General features: G+C 28.5%; 1 protein-coding gene across 2 annotated transcripts in view; it reads left to right on the top strand.

Annotated features, from left to right (window-relative positions):
* Positions 1 to 26,774, top strand: part of LOC145258140 (contactin-3-like) — a 527,582-nt gene that overhangs the window by 403,755 nt on the left and 97,053 nt on the right. For both annotated transcript variants that reach the window (XM_080115925.1, XM_080115924.1), the window contains exons 15-17: positions 18,195 to 18,321; positions 23,043 to 23,207; positions 26,306 to 26,446. In XM_080115925.1, the coding sequence (XP_079972051.1) occupies positions 18,195 to 18,321; positions 23,043 to 23,207; positions 26,306 to 26,446 (433 nt within the window). The remainder of the gene's footprint in view (positions 1 to 18,194; positions 18,322 to 23,042; positions 23,208 to 26,305; positions 26,447 to 26,774) is intronic.

Genomic DNA, 26,774 nt, shown 5'->3' with positions numbered 1-26,774 from the left:
GTTTATTATTATTATTGCTTTCTATAATGTGTCACTATTCATTTGTTTATTATTATTATTGCTTTCTATAATGTGTCACTATTCATTTGTTAATTATTATTATTGCTTTCTATAATGTGTTCATTATTCATCTGTTTATTATTAGTGCTTTCTATAATGTGTTCACTATTCATCTGTTTATTATTATTATTGCTTTCTATAATGTATCACTATTCATCTGTTTATTATTATTATTGCTTTCTATAATGTGTTCACTATTTATCTGTTTATTATTATTATTGCTTTCTATAATGTGTTCATTATTCATCTGTTTATTATTAGTGCTTTCTATAATGTGTTACTATTCATCGGTTTATTATTATTATTGCTTTCTATAATGTGTCACTATTCATTTGTTTATTATTATTATTGCTTTCTATAATGTGTCACTATTCATTTGTTAATTATTATTATTGCTTTCTATAATGTGTTCATTATTCATCTGTTTATTATTATTAGTGCTTTCTATAATGTGTTACTATTCATCGGTTTATTATTATTATTGCTTTCTATAATGTGTCACTATTCATCTGTTTATTATTATTATTGCTTTCTATAATGTGTTCACTATTTATCTGTTTATTATTATTATTGCTTTCTATAATGTGTTCATTATTCATCTGTTTATTATTATTATTGCTTTCTATAATGTGTTACTATTCATCTGTTTATTATTAGTGCTTTCTATAATGTGTTCATTATTCATCTGTTTATTATTATTAGTGCTTTCTATAATGTGTTCATTATTCATCTGTTTATTATTAGTGCTTTCTATAATGTGTTACTATTCATCGGTTTATTATTATTATTGCTTTCTATAATGTGTTCACTATTCATTTGTTTATTATTATTATTGCTTTCTATAATGTGTCACTATTCATCTGCTTATTATTATTATTGCTTTCTATAATGTGTCACTATTCATCTGTTTATTATTATTATTGCTTTCTATAATGTGTCACTATTCATTTGTTTATTATTATTATTGCTTTCTATAATGTGTTCACTATTCATCTGTTTATTATTATTATTGCTTTCTATAATGTGTTCACTATTCATCTGTTTATTATTATTATTGCTTTCTATGTGTTCATTATTCATCTGTTTATTATTAGTGCTTTCTATAATGTGTCACTATTCATCTGTTTATTATTATTATTGCTTTCTATAATGTGTCACTATTCATCTGTTAATTATTTTTAATGCTTTCTATAATGTGTTCACTATTAATCTGTTTATTATTATTGTTTTCTCTAATGTGTTCACTATTCATCTGTTAATTATTTTTAGTGCTTTCTATAATGTGTTCACTATTCATCTTTTTATGATTAATATTATTGTTTTCTATAATGTGTCACTATTCATCTGTTTATTATTATTATTATTGCTTTCTATAATGTGTTCATTATTCATCTGTTTATTATTATTAGTGCTTTCTATAATGTGTTCACTATTTATCTGTTTATTATTATTAGTGGTTTCTATAATGTGTCACTATTCATCTGTTTATTATTATTATTATTGCTTTCTATAATGTGTACACTGTTCATCTGTTTATTATTATTAGTGCTTTCTATAATGTGTCACTATTCATCTGTTTATTATTATTATTTTTGCTTTCTATAATGTGTTCACTATTCATCTGTTTATTATTATTATTGCTTTCTATAATGTGTTCACTATTTATCTGTTTATTATTATTAGTGGTTTCTATAATGTGTAACTATTCATCTGTTTATTATTATCAGTGCTTTCTATAATGTGTCACTATTCATCTGTTTATTATTATTGTTGCTTCTTTAATGTGTTCACTATTCATCTGTTTATTATTATTATTGCTTTCTATAATGTGTCACAATTCATCTGTTTATTATTATTATTGCTTTCTATAATGTGTTCACTATTCATCTGTTTATTATTATTATTGCTTTCTATAATGTGTCACTATTCATCTGTTTATTATTATCAGTGCTTTCTATAATGTGTCACTATTCATCTGTTTATTATTATTATTTCTTTCTATAATGTGTTCACTATTCATCTGTTTATTATTATTAGTGCTTTCTATAATGTGTTCACTATTCATCTGTTTATTATTATTATTATTTATTTCTATAATGTGTCACTATTCATCTGTTTATTATTATTAGTGCTTTCTATAATGCGTTTACTATTCATCTGTTTATTATTAGTGCTTTCTATAATGTGTTCACTATTCATCTGTTTATTATTATAATTTTTGCTTTCTATAATGTGTTCACTATTCATCGGTTTTTTATTATTATTGCTTTCTATAATGTGTCACTATTCATCTGTTTATTATTATTATTGCTTTCTATAATGTGTTCACTATTCATCTGTTTATTATAATTATTGCTTTCTATAATGTGTCACTATTCATTTGTTTATTTTTATTATTTCTTTCTATAATGTGTCACTATTCATCTTTTTATTATTATTATTGCTTTCTATAATGTGTTCACTATTCATCTGTTTATTACTATTATTTTTGCTTTCTATAATGTGTTTACTATTTATCTGTTTATTATTATTATTGCTTTCTATAATGTGTCACTATTAATCTGTTTATTATTATTATTGCTTTCTATAATGTGTCACTATTCATCTGTTTATTTTTATTATTTCTTTCTATAATGTGTCACTATTCATCTGTTTATTATTATTATTATTATTGCTTTCTATAATGGGTTCACTATTCCTTTGTTTATTTATGTTATCGCTTTCTATAATTTGTTCACTATTCATCTGTTTATTATTATTATTGCTTTCTATAATGTGTTCACTATTCATCTGTTTATTATTATTATTGCTTTCTATAATGTGTTCACTATTCATCTGTTTATTATTATTAGTGCTTTCTATAATGGGTTCACTATTCATCTGTTTATTATTATTATTGCTTTCTATAATGTGTCACTATTCATTTGTTAATTATTTTTAGTGATTTCTATAATGTGTTCACTATTCATCCATTTATTATTATTATTGCTTTCTATAATGTGTCACTATTCATCTGTTAATTATTTTTAGTGCTTTCTATAATGTGTTCACTATTCATCTGTTTATTATTATTATTGCTTTCTATAATGTGTTCACTATTCATCTGTTTATTATTATTATTGCTTTCTATAATGTGTCACTATTCATCTGTTTATTATTATTATTGCTTTCTATAATGTGTTCACTATTCATCTGTTTATTATTATTAGTTCTTTCTATAATGTGTAACTATTCATCTGTTTATTATTATTATTGCTTTCTATAATATGTTCACTATTCATCTGTTTATTATTATTATTGCTTTCTATAATGTGTTCACTATTCATCTGTTTATTATTATTATTGCTTTCTATAATGTGTTCACTATTCATCTGTTTATTATTATTATTGCTTTCTATAATGTGTCACTATTCATCTGTTTATTATTATTATAGCTTTCTATAATGTGTTCACTATTCATCTGTTTATGATTATTAGTTCTTTCTATAATGTGTCACTATTCATCTGTTTATTTTTATTAGTACTTTCTATAATGTGTTCACTATTCATCTGTTTATTTTTATTAGTGCTTTCTATAATGTGTTCACTATTCATCTGTTTATTATTATTAGTGCTTTCTATAATGTGTTCACTATTAATCTGTTTATTATTATTAGTGCTTTCTATAATGTGTCCCTATTCATCTGTTTATTATTATGATTGCTTTCTATAATGTGTTCACTATTAATCTGTTTATTATTATTGCTTTCTATAATGTGTTCACTATTCATCTGTTTATTAATGTTATTGCTTTCTATAATGTGTTCACTATTCATCTGTTTATTATTATTAGTGCTTTCTATAATGTGTTCACTATTCATCTGTTTATGATTATTAGTTCTTTCTATAATGTGTCACTATTCATCTGTTTATTATTATTATTGCTTTCTATAATGTGTTCACTATTCATCTGTTTATTAATGTTATTGCTTTCTATAATGTGTTCACTATTCATCTGTTTATGATTATTAGTTCTTTCTATAATGTGTCACTATTCATCTGTTTATTATTATTATTGCTTTCTATAATGTGTCACTATTCATCTGTTTATTATTATTAGTGCTTTTTATAATGTGTTCACTATTCATCTGTTTATTATTATTGGTGCTTTCTATAATGTGTTCACTATTCATCTGTTTATTATTATTAGCGCTTTCTATAATGTGTCACAATTCATCTGTTTATTATTATTAGTGCTTTCTATAATGTGTTCACTATTCATCTGTTTATTATTTTTAGTGCTTTCTTATAATGTGTCACTATTCATCTGTTTATTATTATTCCTTGTGTTTGAAGTGATCTTTTAAAAACATGGGGGTAATCATGAATTTAAACACCTAAGTAATAAATATTTTTGTTATAATGTAATGCTTTCAACACGATTTTGAGATATTAAAGTACTTCCCAGGGCTATTGGTAATATTCCATTATTCATTTATTCATTGTTAGTGCTTATATTTAAAGATATGGCGTGAATCAAAAATGTTTGATGTGACACCGAAGTAATAAATATTTTTACAATGTAGTGTTTTCAGCCCTATTTATAAGAGAGCTCAAGTAGCTTAGATTGAAGATCTTAAGGTTTCGATTTCTGGTCATGGCATCAGGATGTTTTGTTTGGATTTTATTGTTCACTGTTAATATATATGTTTTCATTTCTAGTGTTAAGATCTTTTATATTTCGAAGTGATAGTAATTCCGCAGAGTATTTATTACGTTAAAAGAAAAGAAATTGTGACTAAGTGACGGACCAAATCTCTGATTACATAAGATAATCGAGAAAGACAAAACTTACTGATTAAAACGCTATTGTTTTTAATACAATAAGCATTACAAACCAACTAAACTGTTAATTCATAATTAAGCGTGAAAAAAACCAACGGGATTACTATTAAAACAAAATTAGCATAGCATACGAATTAAGATATTATTTAAAACGTAAACGTGGCAGACTGACGAACATGACAGTTCAAATTGAAACACAAGAGACTGAAATGCTAATAGACACACGTTTCAACCGATGGACGTAACGATTCGCTCATACTAATTTGTAGACGCATCTAAAAATGTCATTTAAATCTTAAGCACAATAAATGCATGAAATACTATTTCAAACCCATACGTGACAGATAGACAGAACGACAAATAAACGGAAATCTTTTATGAAAATCTATAGACGCATCTAAATATGCGATTTAAAACGAATGCATGACAGACTTACAATCAACTACTTTGCGTATTAACAAGTAGCTAAGTAAATATAATCAGAGCACTGATACTACACTTGATCTTCTTTGTTTTATTCAGTGAAGGAGAAATTCGTTTAGACTGAAGCACGTTTCTATTTTTGTGCTAATCAAGTGCTCTTGTTTATGGAACTGGATTTGTTCCACATCAAAACTGACCGTTTTTCTCAGCACCAAAGTCGCCACAGTCTACGCCATTGTTAAGATAGCCTTTTCATTTGTTGACTGAGGTATGTCGTTGGTGTAAGGCACTTCGAGGAGGTCCACGATTCCAGGCTTTGCTTTGGCCCTTTGAGGAGTTAGTTTATTGCTAATTGCCTGAGGCGGTCCTACATAAAAATAAGGGTTACCGGATATTTCTTGCAAGCCAGAGTGCTTTTACACAAGGGAGCTGGTTCTCTAATTCCACTTTTCGTTCTCTAATTCCACTTTCCGTTCTCTAATTCCACTTTCCGATCTTTGTGTCATAACTTACTATTGACCTTTTTCTGTGGTTTCCCCCTTTTATTTTGAAGACAAATCAATCAGGATAAATACACTCTTTCATTATCATACTTTTTCTACAGAAGAAGCTATAGTTGTTATTTCTAACAAGGGCCTTGTACGGCGGTCATACAGAACGTTTTATGGTAACTTCCTTCAGTTCTGACAGACTATGTGGCGAGAGTTGCACAATCTCCAACCACACATCTCCTGAGTCGGCGTTGTTACATACGAGTGGCAAGTAAAGTTTCAAGACCACCGGAAACAATACCAAAATAAGCCGAGACCACTACGAGCGCCTAGAATTTCCAAATGGTTACCAATTTAGTCCCAATCAGGTTCAACTTTATTCGGTGATCTAATGAGAACCGCTGTGTCAACGTAATTATGCTGTATATAAGAACGTCTTATACGTATGACTGGACGGATATCTACTCGTATAAAGCTCACAGTGAGATGATGCGCATTGACTTATTGCTAAAACTGCCGATGCTGTTGATCATGTGTCATGCTAGGTTTGAATGTAATATATTGTTAAATGCCAACGAAGGTCGTGATACTTGTTCAAGGTCCCAAAAGCTTCAAATATTTGCAAGTTGAATCCTATCTCTAATCGGTTAGGAGGTGTGGTTGAGGTATGAGAAGATAGAAGATTATCCGATCGTTACGTTAATCCCGTGTTATGCCTGTGCGATTATGCAAAGTTGAAAACAAATAATTCAATCAAATAAAAACTCTCAATACGGAATCGACAGCTTAAGAATGTTTGAAATGTGCCAACATATATATATATATATAAGCATATATACATATATATATATATATATATATATATATATATATATATATATATATATATATATATATATATGCGGGGTTCAAAATTTTGATTACGGCTTTGTAAAGACCAATTTTAAACCCGTTCGAAAACATTCTTTATTTAGATTGTGTCATTTATAAATAAAAAATGAATACATCAATTGACCGGTTTCGAAGTTCACCCAACAGCTAAAATCTAGCTTAATAATTACGTTTTAAAAAGAAGGGGGAACAATGAATTGGAGATGAAAAAACTGGGGGAAAAAGAGGGGACTAATTATTAAATAGAAACTATATTAAGTCCTAAGAGATTCTCTTTTTGTTTGCAAAGAGAATGTCTCAGAGTCTTAATATATATAGTTTCTAGAATTTTGAGATTGTAGAGAGAGTGCGACTTGCTAAGGATGGAAAAAATGCTACTAAAATTCGAAGCATATCATCTAAATCCAATATTAAACAAGTGCTTGTCGTGAACCGCTAATAATGACATTTAGTTTATCACATGGTGCAATTTCAGGTGATAATCGTTTTATTATTATTTATCTTAGACTGGCAGTTGACCTTAAAAAATAATGACGAAAATAATAAAAACGGACTTATATGCTTAATCACGACTTTCGCACATTATAAAATAAACAGGGAGATGTTTTCTATGTAAAACGCTTCAGACCAGATAGACTTACGAGGCTGCCGAAATTATACCCAGGTCACCTTTTTTTCTCCTTACATGCATTAGTGGATTTGATTAAAAACAATTGTATATGGTTCTACAGATGATAAATAGCTTATGGAAAGTCACCAGAAAAATAATGCCTACTATGTTCGAGAACGTGGATGAAACGCGGAATATTCTGTGTAGCTTAATCGCCATATATATTTTATAACTTACTACCTAGCTCTACCTACGTATTGAGCACTGTTGAATTAAATATTTAAAGTACTTACGCATAAATTTATACTTTCGTATAATAATTTATGTGATTAAATGAAGTAGTTATATATATATATATATATATATATATATATATATATATATATATATATATATATGTGTGTGTGTGTGTGTGTGTGTGTGTAAAATGTTTTTTACTCCTAATGGGAGTAGTTATTTATTTGGTGTCCACCACACCAAAATGAGGCACAAGGCCGGAAGGTGGAAATAGGCAAGCTCCCCTAAAGGAAGGACACTCTTGCCTCATCAAAAATTGCCTGGGAACCCCCGTCGGCATTCCCCGGTAGGGGCGCCTCAGGCGACAAGCAATTAAATTGCCCCACCGGAAAGCCCGGTGGCAAGGCCTGGGAGGGTGAACCCCCTAGGTAGTACCCAAGTGGTGTACCTCATTCCGACAGGTGCTGGGCCGAATCTCGGCTCCTCACTTCTCGGGCTGAGTGTCAAGAACGGATTCTTGACGAGTACAACAACCCTGTTTTCCTGCAGCCGAAGCCGCTAGGAGACACATCCCATCAGACGAACTTATGGGGGTAGTTATTTATTTGCCGCCCACCTCGGCAAAATGTGGCACAAGGCCGGAAAGTGGGGATCCAACAGGCTCCCCTAAAGGAGGGGCACTCCTGCAATTGTAAAAATTGTCTGGGTAGCCCCGTCGGCATTCCCCGGTAGGGGGCCTCAGGCAGTAAGCAATGAACTTACTCCACTGGAAAGCCCAGTGGCAAGGCCTGGGAGGGTGGACCTCCTAGATAGTATCCAGGCGGTGTACCTCAGTCCAACAGGTGCTGGGCCGGTTCTCGGCCCCTCACCTGTTGGGCTGAGTATCAAGTGACGAATCCTTGATGTGTACTACCCTGTCTCCCTGCAGCCTAAGCCGGCAGACCTTCCCCATCAGAGGACTTGTGGGGGTATGTGACGAATGGATTCGCCAATCATTTTTATAAACACCGGCTGTGCTAAACAACCAATGAAAACCTTTCAAAATTATTATAAAAATTGTCGAATTTTGGATTCAATCAGTTTGCCACAGACTGCATTTGATTCTTGGGCACCATCTTGGTTACGTTCAATTACTGATCTGAACTACGCCGCCATCTTTGTTCAACTTAATGTCTCAAAACTTAATAATATATGGAAATCGCTACAGACAAAGTAGAAAACTTTTTGATGCAAAATACAAAAATAAAAAAAAAATTTCAAGAAGTAAAACTAACAAACCAAGTATGTTATATGGATGAATTCCAACACAAGAAAGCAGCAATTCTTTACCTTTGTCAGAAATGCCTCTTTTTGAATTTGAGGATTAAACGATGGGATAAGGGAGACGAGAGTTACGTGTTCGCTGAAATTAAATTCAAGTTCTATATTCTATTCTATTACCAGTTTGTTTGTTTTTTAATAGATATTAGACTCTACTTACAGTTGTTTTAATAGATATTCTACTCAATTTACAGTTTTTTTTTTAATAGATATTCTACTCTATTTACATTTTTTAAAATAGATAATCTACTCTATTTACAGTTTTTTAATAGATAATCTACTCTATTTACATTTTTTAATAGATAAACTACTCTATTTACATTTTTTTAAATAAATATTCTACACTATTCACAGTTGTTTTAATAGATATTCTACTCTATTTACAGTTTTTTAAAAGAGATATTCTACTCTATTTACATTTTTAAAAATAGATATTCTACTCTATTCACAGTTCTTCTAATAGATAATCTACTCTATTTACAGTTTTTTTAAAATATTTACATTTTTTTAAAATAGATATTCTACTCTATTTATAGTTTTTTTTTAAATAGATAAACTACTCTATTTACAGTTTTTTAAATAGATAATCTACTCTATTTACATGTTTAAAATAGATATTATACTCTATTTACATATTTTTAATAGATATTCTCCTGTATTATCATTTTTTTAAAATAGATATTCAATCTATTTACATTTTTTGAAATAGATAATCTTCTCTATTTACATTTTTAATAGATAATCTACTCTATTGACAGTTGTAATAGATAATCTACGTTATTTACAGTTTTTTTTAAATAGATATTCTACTCTATTTACATTTTTTAAAACAGATGTCCTACTCTATTTTTAAAACAGATGTTCTACTCTATTTTTCTGTACTACTCTACATGTTTTAAAACAGATGTTCTACTCTATTCACAGTTGTTTTAATAGATATTCTACTCTATTTAAATCCTTTTAATAGATAAACAACTCTATTTACATTTTTTAAAATAGATATTCTACTCTATTCACAGTTCTTCTAATAGATAATCTACTCTATTTACAGTTTTTTAAATATTTACATGTTTATAAAATAGATATTCTAGTCTATTTATAGTTTTTTAAATAGAAAATCTACTCTATTTACAGTTTTTAAATAGTTAATCTACTCTATTTACATTTTAAAGATAGAGATTATACTACATTGACATGTTTTAATAGACGATCTACTTTATTTACATTTTTTTAATAGATATTCTACTCTATTTCAATTTTTTTAAATAGATATTCTACTCTATTTACATTTTGTAAAATATATTATCTACACTATTTACATTTTTAATAGATAATCTACTCTATTCACAGTTTTCTAATAGATATTCTACTCTGGTTACAGTTTTTGAAATAGATATTCTACTCTATTTACATTTTTAATAGATATTCTACTCTATTTACATTGTTTGAAATAGATAATCTACTCTATTTACATTTTTAATAGATAATCTACTCTATTCACAGTTGTAATAGATAATCTACTCTATTTATATTCTTTAAAATAGATATTCTACTATATTAACATTTTTTAAAAATAGAAAATCTACTCTATTCACAGTTTTTTTCAATAGATATTCTACTCTATTTACATTTTTAAAATAGATCATCTACTCTATTTACATTGTTTAATAGATATTCTACTCTATTTACAGTTGTTTAAATAGATATTCTAGTGTATTTACATTTTTTAAATAGATAATCTAATCTATTTTAAGTTTGTTAATAGATATTCTACTCTATTTACATTTTCTAAAATAGATATTCTACTCTATTTACTGTTTTTTAAATAGATATTCTACTCTACATTTTTTATAATAGATATTCTACTGTATTTACATTTTTTACCATAGATATGCTAGTCTATTTACAGATTTTTAATAGATATTCTACTCTATTTACATTTTTTAAAATAGATATTCTACTCTATTTACTTTTTCTGAAATAGATATTCTACTCTATTTACATTTTTAATAGATATTCTACTTTACAGACTTTTTAAATAGATAATCTATTCTATTTACATTTTTACAATAGATAATCTACTCTATTTACAGTTTTTTAAATAAATAATCTAATCTATTTTAATTTTTAATAGATAACGTACTCTATTTACATTTTTAAAAGATATTCTTGCCTAAAAGTTTTTTAAAATACTTTTTTTAAAATTGATAATCTACTCTATTTACAGATTTAATAGATAATTTACAGTTTTTTTAATAGATATACTTCTCTATTTACATTTTTAAATATATATTCTACTCTATTTTAATTTTCTTAAATAGTTACTCTACTCTATTTTCATTTTTTAAATAGATATTATACTTTATTTACATTTTTGAAAATAGATAATCTACTCTATTTACATTTTTTAAATAGATATTCTACTCTATTTAAATTTTTTAATAGATATTCTATTCTATGTACATGTTTTTATAATAGATATTTCAGTCTATTTACAGTTGTAATAGATAATCTACTCTATTTACAGTTTTTTAATATATATTCTACTCTATTTGCATTTTTTGAATATATATTCTACACTATTTACATTTGTTTAAATACATATTCTACTCTATTTACAGTTTTTAAAATAGATATTCTACTCTATTTACATTTTTTAAAAATATATATTCTTCTCTATTTACAGTTTTTTAAACGATATTCTACTCTATTTACAGATTTCTAATAGATATTCTACTCTATTTACATTTTTATAAAATATATTCTAGTCTATTTACAGTTGTAATAGATAATCTACTCTTTTTACAGTTTTTTAATAGATATTCTACTCTATTTACATTTTTCAAAATAGATATTCTACTCTATTTACATTTTTTAAAATTATATTCTACTCTATTTATATTTTTAAATAGATATTCTACTCTATTTACATTTTTTAAATAGATGTTCTTGTCTATTTACAGGAATGTGTATAGATAACGTATTCTATTCAAATGTTTTTATAGATAGTCTCCATTTTGTCAGTTTTTTGATAGATATTCGTCTCTATTTACAGTTTTTTAAATAGATATTCTACTCTATTTAGAGTTTTGTAAAATAGATATTCTACTCTATTTACAGCTTTTTAAATAGATATTCTGCTCTATTTACATGTTTCAAATAGATATTCTACTCTATTTACGCATTTTTAAAATAGATATCCTTCCCTTTTTACATTTTTAAAAATAGATATTCTACTCGTTTTACATTTTTTTTAAATAGACATTCTACTCTATTTACATTTTTGTTAAATAGATATTCTACTCTATTTACAGTTTTTTTAAATAGATAATCTAATGCATTTACAGTTGTTTTAATAGATATTCTACTCTATTTACAGTTTTTTAAATAGGTATTTTACTCTATTTACAGTTTTGTAAATAGATAATCTATCTTATTCACAGTGTTTTCAATAAATGTTCTACCCTATTTACAGATTTTTAATAGAGATTCTACTCTATTCATATTTTTTTAAATAGATATTCTACTCTATTTACAGTTTTTTAAATAGATATTCTACTCTATTTAAAGTTTTTTAAACAGATATTCTATTATTTTTACACTTTTTTAATAGATATTCTACTCTATGCATATTTTTTAAATAGATATTCTAATCTATTTACAGATTTTACATAGATATTCTAATTATTTTACAGTTTTCTAATAGTTATTCTACTCTATTTACATTTGTATAATAGATAATCTACTCTATTTACAGTTGTAATAGATAATCTACTCTATTAAATAGATACACTACCCTATTTGCATTTTGTTAAATAGATAATCTGCTCTACAGCTTTTTAAATAGATATTCTACTCTATTTACATTGTTTTAAGAATAGATATTCTACTCTTTTTATATTTTTAGCAGATATTCGACACTATTTTTTTAATAGATAATCGACGCTATTTACATTTTTTAAAATTACTACTCTGCTCTATTCATATTTGTTTAAATAGACATACTACTCTATTTACATTTTTTAAATAGATAATCTGAATTACAGTTTTTTAAATAGATATTCTTCTCTATTTACATTTTTTTAGAATAGATATTTTCTCTGTTTACTTTTTTTAAATAGATATTCTACTTTATTTACATGTTTTAAATAGATTATCTACTCTATTTACAGTTTTTAAAATAGATATTCTACTCTATGTACAGGTGTTTAATAGCTAATCTACTCTATTTACATATTTTAAATAGATACCATACTCTATTTACATTTTACATACTCTATTTACATTTTACATAAAAAAAGATAATGCACTCTATTTACAGTTTTTAAAATAGATATTCTGCTTCATTTACAGTGGTTTTAATAAATAATCTACTCTATTTTCAGTTTTTTTACAGATATTCTACTCTATTTACATTCTTTTAAATAGATATTCTACTGTTTTTACATTTCTTTAAATAGATGTTCTACTCTATTTAAATTTTTTTAAATGGATAATCTACCTTATTTACATTTTTAAAATAGATATTCTACTCTATTTACATTTTTAAATAGATATTCTTCTCTATTTACATTTTTTAAATAGATAATCTACTCTATTTACAGTTATAAAAATAGATATTCCACTCTATTTACATTTATTTTAATAGATAATATACTCTATTACAGTTTTTAATAGATATTCTATTCTATTTACATTTTCTTTAATAGATGTTCTACTCTATGTACATTTTTAAATAGATGTTCTGCTCTATTTACATCTTCTTAAATAGATATTCTACTCTACACTGTTTTAAATAGATATTCTACTCCATATACATTTTTTTAAAAGATAGTCTAGTCTATTTACAGTTGTTTTAAATAGATATACTACTCTATTTACTGCTTTTAAATATATTTTACTCTATTTACTGTCTTTTAATAGATATTCTACTCAATTCACACTATTTAAATAGATATTCTACTCATTTTTCAGTTTTTTTAATAGATATTCTACTCAGTTCACAGTTTTTTAAATAGATATTCTACTCTATTTTCAGTTTCTAATAGATATTCTACTCTATTTACAGTTTTTTCAATAAATATTCTACTCTATTTACAGTTTTTTTTTAAATAGAGATTCTACTCTATTATAATTTTTTTTAAATAGATATTCTACTCTATTCATAGTTTTTTTAAATAGATATTCTACTCTATTTACAGTTGTTTTAATAGATATTCTACTCTATTTTCGTTGTTTTAATAGATATTCTACTCTATGCATGGTTTTTGTAAATAGATATTCTACTCTATATGCATTTCTTTTACATAGATATTCTACTCTTTTTACAGTTTTTTAAATAGATATTCTAATTATTTTACAGTTTCCTTATAGTTATTCTACTCTATTAACATTTTTATAATAGGTATTATACTCTATTTATAGTTGAAATAGATAATCTACTCTATTTATATTTTAATAGATATTCTACTCTATTTATATTCTTTAAATAGATATTCTACACTATTTAATGTTTTTAATAGATATTCTACTCAATTTACACTTTTTTAAATAAATATTCTGCTCTATTCATATTTTCTTAAATAGATGTACTACTCTATTTACATTTTTTAAAATAGATATTCTACTCTATTTCCAGTTTTTAAACAGATATTCTTCTCTATGTACACTTTTTAAATAGATAATCTACTCTATTTATAGTTTTTAAAATAGATATTCTACTCTATGTACAGTGGTTTTAATAGATAATCTACTCTATTTACAGTTTTTTAAATAGATAATCTACTCTATTTACAGTTTTTAAATAGATATCCTACTGTATTTACAGTGGTTTTAATAAATAATCTTCTCTATTTTCAGTTTTTAACAGATATTCTACTCTATGTACGTTTTTTAAATAGATATTCTACTCTATTTACACATCTTTTAATAGATATTCTACTCTATTTTATTTTGTTTTAGATAATCTACCTTATTTACGGTTTTTAAAATAGATATTCTACTCTATTAACAGTTTTTTAATCGATATTCTACTCTATTTACATTTTTTTAAATAGATATTTTACTCTATGTACAGTTTTTTTTAAATAGATATTCTACTCTATTTACATGTTTTATATGGATATTCTACTCTATTTACAGTTATTTTAAATAGATCTTCTACTCTATTTACAGTTTTTTAATAGATAATCTACTCTATTCATAGTGTTTTCAATAGATATTCTACCCTTTTTACAGATTTTAATATATATTCTACTCTATTTACAGTTTTTTTAATATATATTCTACTCTATTTACAGTTTTTTAAATAAAGATTCTACTCTATTTAAAGTGTTTTTAAATAGACATTCTACTCTATTAATAGTTTTGTAAAATAGATATTCTACTCTATTTACATTTTTTTAAACATATATTCTTTTCTATTTACGGTTTTTTAATAGATATTCTACTCTATGCATAGTTTTTGTAAATAGATATTCTACTCTTTTTACAGTTTTTTTGACATAGATATTCTACTCTTTTTACAGTTTTTTAAATAGACATTCTAATTATTGTACAGTTCCCTTATAGTTATTCTACTCTATTTACATTTTTATAATAGATATTCTACTCTAGTCACTGCTGCAATACATAATCTACTCTATTAAATAGATATACTACTTTATTTACATTTTGTAAATAGATAATCTACTCTACAGTTTTTTTAATAGATATTCTACTCTATTTACATTTTTTAGAATAGATATTCACTCTATTTATATTTTTAATAGATATTCTACTCTATTTACATTTTTTAAAATAAATATTCTGCTCTATTCATATTTTCTTAAGTAGATATACTACTCTGTTTACATTGTTTAAATAGATAATCTGCTCTACAGTTTCTTTAATAGATATTCTACTCTATTTACATTTTTTAGAATAGATATTCTACTCTATTTACAGTTTTTATAATAGATATTCTACTCTATGTACAGTGGTTTAAATAGATAATCTATTATATTTACATTTTTAAACAGATATCCTACTCTATTTAAATTTTTAAAATAGATAATCTACTATACTTACAGTTTTTAAATCGATATTCTACTCTATTTACTTTCTTTTAACTTTTTTATTCTACTCTTTTTACATTTAATTAAATAGATATTCTACTGCATTTAATTTTTTTTAAATAGATAATCTACTCTATTTACAGTTTTTTTTATAGATATTCTACTCTATTTACAGTTTTTTACATGTCTGAATATATATTCTACTCTATTTACCTTTTTTAAATTGATATTCTTCTCTATTTACATTTTTTAAATAGATAATCTACTCTATTTACTGTTATTAAAATAGATATTCCACTCTATTTACAGTTATTTTAATAGATAATCTAGTCTATTAACAGTGCTTTAATAGATATTCTACTCTATTTACACTTTTTAAAATAGATATTCTACAATATTTACATTTTCTTAAATACATATTCTACACGATGTACATTTTTAAATAGATATTCTGCTCTATTTGCATCTTCTTAAATAGATATGCAACATTTTTTACAGTTTTTTAATAGATATTTTACTCTATTTACAGTTTTTTCATAGATATTCTACTCTATTAACATTTTTTTAAAATAGATATTCTACTCTATTTACAGTTTTTTGTTTTCACCGTTTTTTAAAATAGATACTCTACTCTATTTACAGATTTTTAACAGATATTCAACTCTATATACAGTTTTAAATAGATATTCTATTGTATCTACAGTGTTTTAAATAGATATTTTACTTTATTTACAGTTTTTAATAGATATTCTTCTCTTTTTACATGTTTTTTATATTGATATTCTACTCTATGTTCAGTTTTTTAAATAGATAGTCTACTCTATTTACATTTTAAATAGATACTCTTCTCTATTTACATTTTAAATAGATATTCCACTTTATTTACATTTTTTAAAAATATATATTCTACTCTATTTACATATTTATTAATAGATATTCTACTCTATTTACATTTTTTAATAGATATTCTACTCTATTTACATTTTAAAAAATAAATATTCTACTCTATTTACAGTTGATTAAATAGATATTCTACTCTATTTACATTTTTTTAATAGATATTCTACTCTATTTGCAGTTTTTTAAATAGATATTCTACTCAATTTACAGTTTTTTTAATAGATATTCTACTCTATTTACATTTTTAAATAGATATTCTACTCTATTTACAGTTTTTTTAAATAGATATTCTACTCTATTTACAGTTTTTTAAAATAGATATTCTACTCTATTTACATTTTATAATAGGTATTCTACTCTATTTACAGGTTTTTAAATACATGTTCTACTCTATTTACAGTTGTTTAAAATAGATAATCTACTCTATGTACAGTTTTTAATAGATTTTCTACTCTATTTACAGTTTTTTGTAATAGATCTTCTACACTATTTACAGTTTTTTAAATAGATATTCTTCTCTATTTGCAGTTTTTTTATAGATATTTTACTCTATTTGCAGTTTGATTGTTATAGATATTCTTTGTTAGAATTCAGTCAGTCAGCCATCGACCATGTCTGGTTGGTGCAGATCTAATTCCGTCCTTGATTTAATTACAGCTTCTTCTGCCATATTGTGCCCTGTAGACCATGCCGGATATTGGTGTCGATCAGTTAACGCCTTATATAACCTAACAGCACAAGTGCATTTGCGGCCAAGCAGAAAATCCTTATAAAAAACTAGGAATAGTCTCTTTGATATGACAGGGGCACGTTTGTTATCAATGTTTGTGTTTAGAGCACAATTCCAATATGGTACTTGACTTTTGCATTTTACACGTTAATTAAAGCTATTATATTTTTTTACGCGTTAATTGAAGCTAATGTATTTAAAAAAAAAGCCATTATATAAAAAAAAGTGTTTTATAAAATCAACAGTAGGTTCTCTACAGTGTAAGGTAAACTACAATGTATTGTGGACTAAGTCACTGCGGGGAGACAAGTGAAGCTTCCTCTCGGTGCACCAGAATGAATCCCCAACTAGAGCAGGCAATCGATTTGATTTAAAAAATGGGCGATTTCACCGATTTCGATGACAAAGAAAATATGGGAGTTTGATACATTCGGTGATCCTCATTCAATCCCGGACAACGTCGGGGCTCCCTACTAGTTAAGTATAATTTTATAGAGCGGAATATCAGTTTGAAAATAAAAGAACAGCTTAAAAAATTATGTATTTTTGACATGTTCTGTGTCGAAGGGCTTTTAATATATTTTTTACAGTGTTTGCCTTTTTTTTTAGAACCTTGCTTGAATAACGCTTTATTGTTTATTTTGTTTATTCAGGTTAAAGAAATCTCAAAACAAGGTCTGTATATTCGCAATGCCAACACCAAGAACGAAGGCATGTACATGTGCACGGTAGAGAACCCCCTTGAGCGCTTGGTGGCCAGTGCTCGCCTCACTGTCATCTGTAAATATATTTCATTTTTTTTAACTATACATTCTTCCATACGCATGTTGGCATACGAGTACACACACAAGCATAAAGTCATCTCCATATACACGTGTATAGATACAAATGAACAAAACCAAACACTAGCCTGAAGATACATATACCTAAACATGCCTCCATGTATGTATGTACGTATACATGCATTAAATTGCACTTGCATACGCGTGCGTATAAGCACATATACTTACAATTATATATAGATATGCATAAAAATGCATGAATACTGTCTATTGTAGAAAAACAAAACCGGAATAATGAGTCAACCAACAGCATCCCATTTTATTATTATTATTAATTTTTTTTTACTATCATCCTAAACAAAGCATATTGCAATTTGGACGTAACAGTCTACTACTTGGGACCATGTTGACGGATGAGTAGCAAGATGTTTGTTTTCGTTACATTTAAACTTCTGCATACCAGTGTAATCAGGAAGGCAGGTAGCAGAAAGGGAATTCAAAAGTCTAGCTCTCATAAAAAGAAACTCTTAGAGTAGAAGGCTTTCCGGCATTTAGAAACCTCTATATTGGAAGGGGTATGATTTTGTTGCTAAGCAGGTTTGGCGGGGGTATGTATGTCGAGAGGGGGCACAAGTGCAATGAGTTCATTAGATCACTTTCATAAAACTACTCGTAAAACAGGCACAGAGATGCAACATTGCGGCGATGGGACAGGGGTTGGAACTTAGTAGACAATGTGGGACCTATTAGATGAGAGGCTTTTCTTTGGACCATATCCAAGAAGAGTAAACTAGCGGGAAATGCATCCGCCAAACTCGTTTTCAAGCCCAACCCTTCGGACGACAAATATCGAAAAATTGGCTAAAGCATTAATTTCTTCATCCTTAATAAGGCACTTTTCTACAAGGATGGGTGGCTTTTTTTCGCCTTTATTTTCGAAAGTCATCCCCTCTTTTCAATTGATTAGCATTAATTTAAACTTTCGCCGTTTCCGGTTTGGCGATGGACGCAACAGCAAAGACGTCACGTTTTTTTTTTTTTCACCTTCCTCCTTTGCGGTGCGGGTTAGAGCCTGCCTGACGATTATCATTTATTTTTTTTTTTTGCTCAACACACACCTCGAAACACCCGGACAATGCCGGGTACCCAGGCTAGTATATAAATAAGGAAGGCTCCGTAAACTATATATATATGCGTATGTACAGCACAATCTCGTTGACAGACTTGTTCTCGCCGGATCACCGAAGTTAAGCAGCTTCGAGTCTGGCCACTACCAGATGGGTGACTATTTGGGAACGCGAGGCGCTATATGTACCGCAAAATAAAATACCAGTTTGGGAAACAGGCGCGGTCTATCCTTCTCTCGAGTGTAGATGTGCCTCTTTTAAGCCGTGATAAGCAACCCATCTAGTGATGGCGTCACGATAACAAATACCCTTGATAGCCCTGGCGAAGTATCAAGTATTCAGTTCCGGCCAAGATTTGAATAACACTACAAACTCGTGTAGTGAGTCCAATCTCGGCTGCGACCGCATATTTCGCTACGTTTTTTTTATGTGAGTGTGTGAGTGTGATTGTTTGTGTGTGCAAACCAGAGAAATGCTGATTAAAAATAATATTATAGATGACAATATTTATTAAATCAAAAATTCAAACACAAAATTATCACAGAGGATAAACTTTAGTAAACATGTATCATTAAATATACATTTGAACGCATATAAACAGTATATAAAACACTTTTTTGTGAACTAAAATGAATTTTCAGTAGTAATTAATAGAATAAAAGAATTAAAGTAAAATTCAAATAATACATCTTTAATAAATCAATTAGTTAACTAAATAATTAATGAAATTGTACTCAGTAAGGTTCAAAAAGGTAGGATCTGCAATCCGAAATTTGAATGGATTATATTGAAATCAAGATACTCAGTTAAATTTGAACATAATAAATAAGAAGAAACTAGTGTTGCTTATAGTAAAGTTTTAAAAGCCGATTGCAAATATATCACAAAATGAATTGACTTGTATCTTGTGAGTCTTTCTAAGAAATTTATTGTGGAGCTATCCTAATTTCTAACTATTGGATCTAGTTATTATTTGTTTATACTCTCTCTCTCTCTCTCTCACACACACACACACACACATACACACACACACACACACACACACACACACACACACATATATATATGTGTATGTATATTTTAGCCGCAAGTAATTATTCAAGCATGTCTGATTGAACACGACAGATATATTCTTTTTTCCGATCTTTCTGGATATCTTTTCAATTTGTTTAGCCGTCTTTTAAATTTCAGCAGGCATGTTATATAAAATGGCGCCCAAAAGTTGTTGTTCGGCCATATTCTTATATATATATATATATATATATATATATATATATATATATATATTCATACTCTGAGAATTCATATATATATATATTTATACTCTGAAAATTCATATATATATATATTTATACTCTGAAAATTCATATATATATATATATATATATATATATATATATATATATATGTATATATATATATGAATACTCAGCATGTGAGAGATAATATAATTACTTCTACAGTAAAACAATTTCGCATCTCACACGAGCCATGAAAGTTCACAAATCGGAAATTCAAGATTCAAGTTTTGCCCTCATTTAGGCTCATCAATTGAACACATCCGAACTCGGGATTCTAAACCCGAATCTCTTGCATACGAGGTGAGTACTTTGCCACCTGAACAACCGCGCCAAACACAAGAATGTGAACACAAATCAAACAAACCGCGGCGAAATCCGACTATGGAATATGCTTACTGCGTCTTAAGCAGGAGGTGTGGTCCTCAAACTACTGAGAACAGAAGCCGATTCTTATACTTACTAGGACGAAATTCGAGTGTTTAACTTCTATTTTTGTTGGCCCCATGGCTCATGTGAGTTTCAACGTTGGCTGTGGAAATAATTATATCATCATTGTGAAAATTCTAATATTAATTTGCTCGCTAGGTTAGATTGTTGGAGGATATCGTCTTAGCGAGAGTAAAAATCCTACTTGTGAGACATCGGCTTTGGTAATAGCTGGTTGGATGACCACACCCAATTGTGGCAATTTGAATGAAAAAAATTATTGAATACGTACATTAAACGTATATGTATTTTATAATCTTACGTACACACACACACACACACACACACACACACACATATATATATATATATATATATATGCTAGCATTTGAGCCCGGCGTTGCCCGGGTGTTTGGATGTGTGTGTTGAGCAAAAAAAAAAAAAAAATTGGTAGTAGGAAGGCAGGCTCGAACCCCCCGTACCGCGAAGGAGGAAAAGGACGGGGAAAAAATCTGACATCTTTCCTGTTACGACCACCGCAAAACCGGAAATGACCTACGTTTAAGGAAGATGTGGCACAAGTATAAGTTTTAACATCATCAAACAAATAACATCTTAGCAAATTTCACAAGAATTTTTAAAAGGGTTCCAACAATTCTCGGGGAGAAGTGAATGAGTATATATAGATTTTACCATTATTTCAGAATAATTATACAGTAAGCAGTACTATTATATAATGTTTCTATTTATATATAATAGGCACTTTGTGGTGTGTTCCCTACGGACTTCGAAACGGTTGGGTTGATTTTTATAGACTTTCATACAAATGTTCTTTTTGTGTCTGTGAGTCTTCTTAGGTAGGATACATATCGGAATGCCTCCGATAAGTATCCAAATCGATAAGTGAAAAATGCAGTTAAAGAAGAAACAGTCCGATTTTGACCAAAGGCAACACTCTTATACAACCTTATATAACAAATGCATTTGAGAAGTTTTATCACCGTACAAGCAGAATAGTTCGGTGTATAAAACCAACAGTAGGATTTGTAAGACAGGGGCGCGTTCCAAATGAATGTATTTGTTTAGAGCACAATCGAACCATGATACTTGACTTTTGAATTTTAAACTTTAATTCAAGCATAATATAAAAATATTTTCATAAAACCAACAGTATGTTCTCTACAGTACAATGCCGACTACAATGTATTGTGGGCTAAGTCATTGTGAGAGATGAAGGTGTGTAAGTTTCCTTCCTGCAGTGGGTTCTTAGCTAGAACAGGTAATCAATCGATTTGATTGACAAATGGGCCTTTTCGCCGATTTCGATGACTATAAAGTATTTGAAGTGTGAAACTTTCGTTGATCTTCATTTAATCCCGGGTAATGTCGGACTCCCCTGCTAGTCTTATATAATTTAAAGCAAGAAATAATTTAACTTTTATTTAATTTTTTGGACTTATCTCCTAGCTCTTGTTTTCACGACGTTTCGGCCAATCATTCTACTGGCCTTCGTTAGATTAACCGCGATGCGAAAGGAAGGCAGCAATTGCTTTGGATGTAGTTAAAGGATTCGACATTCCTATCCCGTCGCGGTTAACCTGATGAAGGCCAGAGGAATAATTGGCCGAAATGTCGTGAAAATAACAACTGGAAAATATGAATAATAGTCCAAATGATTAAATAAAAATTATATAGTTTACTCATCTCCAAAATAATTCCAAAACAAATTCAATAACAAATAATTTGATGTCTTATCTATAGAACAGCGGGGCCTAATATGTTATATAGATACCTTATGAGAGTGTGCCTGTGCACATTCGTTCTATATGTAATCTACGTTTTTTTGTTTCTTTTTCGTTCATAAGCAACACCCGGGGAAGCAGCCGGAGTATATGCCGAGGATACAACAATCACAACCCACAGCCTCCAACTAAAATGGCTGGCTCCACCGGATAACGGATCTCCCGTAACAAAATACGATATTCAAGCCTTCAGCAATTTAGATCCAGAATGGAAAACTGTAACCAGAGGTAAGCAATATGTTATGAATAACTAATCAATATGCCAAGATGGCGTTTCCATTTATTATATATACATTTCCAAACAAGAATTTGGTGTGTTTCTCTAGCGATACCGCCGGTCTTCTATTAGTATTTGGCTTATTGACCCTTTTTTTTTCTTTTCTTCTTTTTTTTTTTGTTATAGTTAAAATTGTTCGCTCATTTCCACTTCCGGTTTATGCTCCAGATATAGGAGGACGGTAACTAGCGGTGATATTGTCCATTCTGATTAAATTCCCCTCATAGATGTCTTTCCCTTCCCCTATAAAAAATCTTTCTTGTCCATTTGACCATGGCTAATTATCAAGCCAAATGAACAACAAAAATGAGAAGTCAAAAAGAAGACAATCTTGACTATAACTTTTTTTATTATTTCATATTCGTATCAAACGGAAAACTTAAGTTTGTGTTTGTCCCCTGACAAAAAGAGGGTAGACCTGTAAATGCACTTTTGTCCGTTCGTCCGTTCCTCCGTTCGTCTGTCCGCACTTTTCTCAATAACTACGCCTTGGAATTTGTTGAAATTTCGCACAAACATTAAACATGATATGAGTAAAAAGAAAAAGTAACACAACGGATTTTCGGGGACACTTCGGGGTACTTTTCGGGTTAAAATAGCTAAAATTAACACTTTTGTGCTTATTAAAAAAATAATGCCTTGGATTTTTATAAAACTTTCTGAAAAGTTGTAACTAACTGATTTCTATATAATTTTGTTTGTCTATACTTCACGATAACTCTTGGGTGTGTCCTAGGGGCTCTTTTAGGGCTAATAGCAAAAACACTCCATTGCTGGGACGATATTACCATATTTCTCCAAAATTTTCTGTGTATATCTATTTAGCAGTTTTGCATGGTGCTGAACTCAAATTTAAATATTTTAAGCCCTTGGGGACATTTGGAGCTAAATGGGGTGGTGCAAATGATGGACTTAGTCATTTCTTTTTTTGTGCATGGTGTTGAACTCAGACTTACATATGTTAAGGCCTAAAACTGTACATTTTCACCAGGATTTGTCTCCCCTTGGGACATTTGGGGCAAAATGGAGGGCGAGAATGCTGAACTTAGTCATTTTTTATGCTTCGTTCACTGAGCACACACAATGGACGATACACGCTTCACTTGTTTATTTTGTTTGTTTTTTTTTTTTTGCAAAAGAACTACACTGGATCAGACATAAACTATTTAGTTTATGATTTAAGCACACGGAAAAATAATATATATTGTGTATAAATATATTTTTTTCTTTTAATTTACCAGAAATAGATTAATATCCCTAGTATTGAATTATTAGGCTATCTAAATGAGAACTTTATGCATTTCAATGTAATCACTGCCCCAGGTTGTTAAATTACACATAAATATACTAGCTTTATATATATATAGAAATTGATTTTTAAATTACGTATATATACATTTTCCTAGCCACATGGTAGCTTGTTACCATATATATATATATATATATATATATATATATATATATATATATAATATGTTTATATACATACTAATTATATATGTGTGTGTGTGTGTAATCTAAAAACTCTCTCTCTCTCTATATATATATATATATATACATATATATATATATATATACATAGACTTATATGTAATATACTGAGTTCGTGTAATTCAGTAAATGTTCATATACTAATATGTTTTTAGCCAAAAATGGTTGACTTAAGGATTAAGCTACAAAATTACCACATGTCATAATTGAGCATTAATATACTGTGTGTGCAAAATCAAGACTTCAAAACAAGGTGTTGATGGCAACAAAAAATGCATTTCATTTTATGTTACAATTCTTTCAATGTCTCGTTCGACAATTTCAAGCATTATATCGTTTGAAAATTTTCAAAAACCAGCATTTCTTCAGACTTTATGAATAAGCACACGTTTGGCAATGTAGCATTTTTTGAATAGAAAGAAAAAAGGGGGGTCTCTAACGGGAAAAGCATGCAAAAAACATTTACCTTGGTTGTGGTTACGGAAAAGCCCATTTAAATATTAATGTATCGCCTAATTTTCGTATCCTTATTATATATATTGTTTAAATTTTATTTTACAAGTCAAGAATTTTATTCTTATATAAATATGTTTATTTAAAAAATGTTCTGGTATTTTAACAGTTTTATTCTTATATAAATATGTTTATTTAAAAAAATGGCTGGTATTTTAACAGTTATCTTTTTAATTTCAATTTTAAAATGCTTATTAAATAGTAAGTTTTTCACGTGTGAGCGTGACAGAGCACTTACACACCAACTCGACTTTTTAAAAAACGCTATTATCAACAACATATGCGGATGATCAAAGTCAAGCGTACAAGTAAAAAAGAAAAAAAATATTGGCTGAATTTTCCTGATGATTTTGTGAGGATGGATTTTCGTTTATTTTCCGAAGTACTCTTTGCAAATCAGTAACGGCGTGGTTCGAACTCATGAAACACTTTTACTGTGAATTTCAAACAGTTGCAATTTCATTGGCCACTTCTTCCAATTTATTAACCATCGTCTTCCTCATTGGTTAAGTGATTAGTCATATTCTGGCAGTTTATGTACGCTGCCGAAATCTGTCTGTAACAGAGCGCTGAGCAGAAGCATCATATAAGATATGGAAATGACCAAGCCGGCTGCGCGATGTGACGTCAGAGCAGAGACAATAAAAGGACACACGTGACGAGTATTGAGGCGAAGAGCATTCGGTGTTCAGAGGAGTAGCGTTTGAGGCGTGATGAAAGAAGCATGTGTTCGAGATGTGTGAGTGACAACACAGGAGACTCGAAAAGTCACATTTAGTTGAAGAAGGGGAAATGACCAGTTTAAATATTTATAAGATATGCGTTGTTGAAAATACCAGGCATAAAGGATTTTCTTAAAAAAGAAAGTAAGCCGAGTTTTTTTTTTTCCTGTTTACGTTTCCTTGCGAATGGATCTACAATGTGTGGGGTCCGATGAATCCAACGGTTCCGTTAAAAATGGTGTCCAACGTTACATGCTAAGACACCATCTTCGAAAAAAATACTGGTCTTTCTTAACATATATAGTCAGTGATTTTTTTTTCAGATATTCCTGACTCAAGTTCCAATATCGGTAACGAAATCTTCAAATCTACGACAGTCGTTGGCCTTTTACCCGACAATATCTACAACTTCCGGTTAATTGCCTATAATGCCTTAGGCTTCGGACCGGCCAGTCAGCCCTCAAGTAAGTTACATTTTTCTCATAAGATCATCGTAAATATCAATCGATCTCAATAATTAAGAGCGTTTATTTCTGTTGCTTTTTATGCGCGACAAATTAAGGCACAACAAATGTACAACAATGCATGAAAACTGCTCTTGCTATCTGTGTCATGTTTTGGCACGACAAATTTCCGTCTGACAATTCAAGGGATGATAATTTGCTCCTGCTTTTTGTTTTAATTTTTCTCACTAAAAAGCTTTGTAAAAAATAAATAAATTCATTTTCTCAGGGGGGAATATTAAAAAAATACAAGTGGAACATGAAAAGAAAAGCTGCCTAAATTGAAAGA

This window comes from Euprymna scolopes, chromosome 33 (assembly GCF_053919585.1).
Source record: "Euprymna scolopes isolate OS-2025 chromosome 33, ASM5391958v1, whole genome shotgun sequence".
Classification (NCBI taxonomy): domain Eukaryota; kingdom Metazoa; phylum Mollusca; class Cephalopoda; order Sepiida; family Sepiolidae; genus Euprymna; species Euprymna scolopes.
This window is presented reverse-complemented; position numbering and strand designations above follow the sequence as displayed.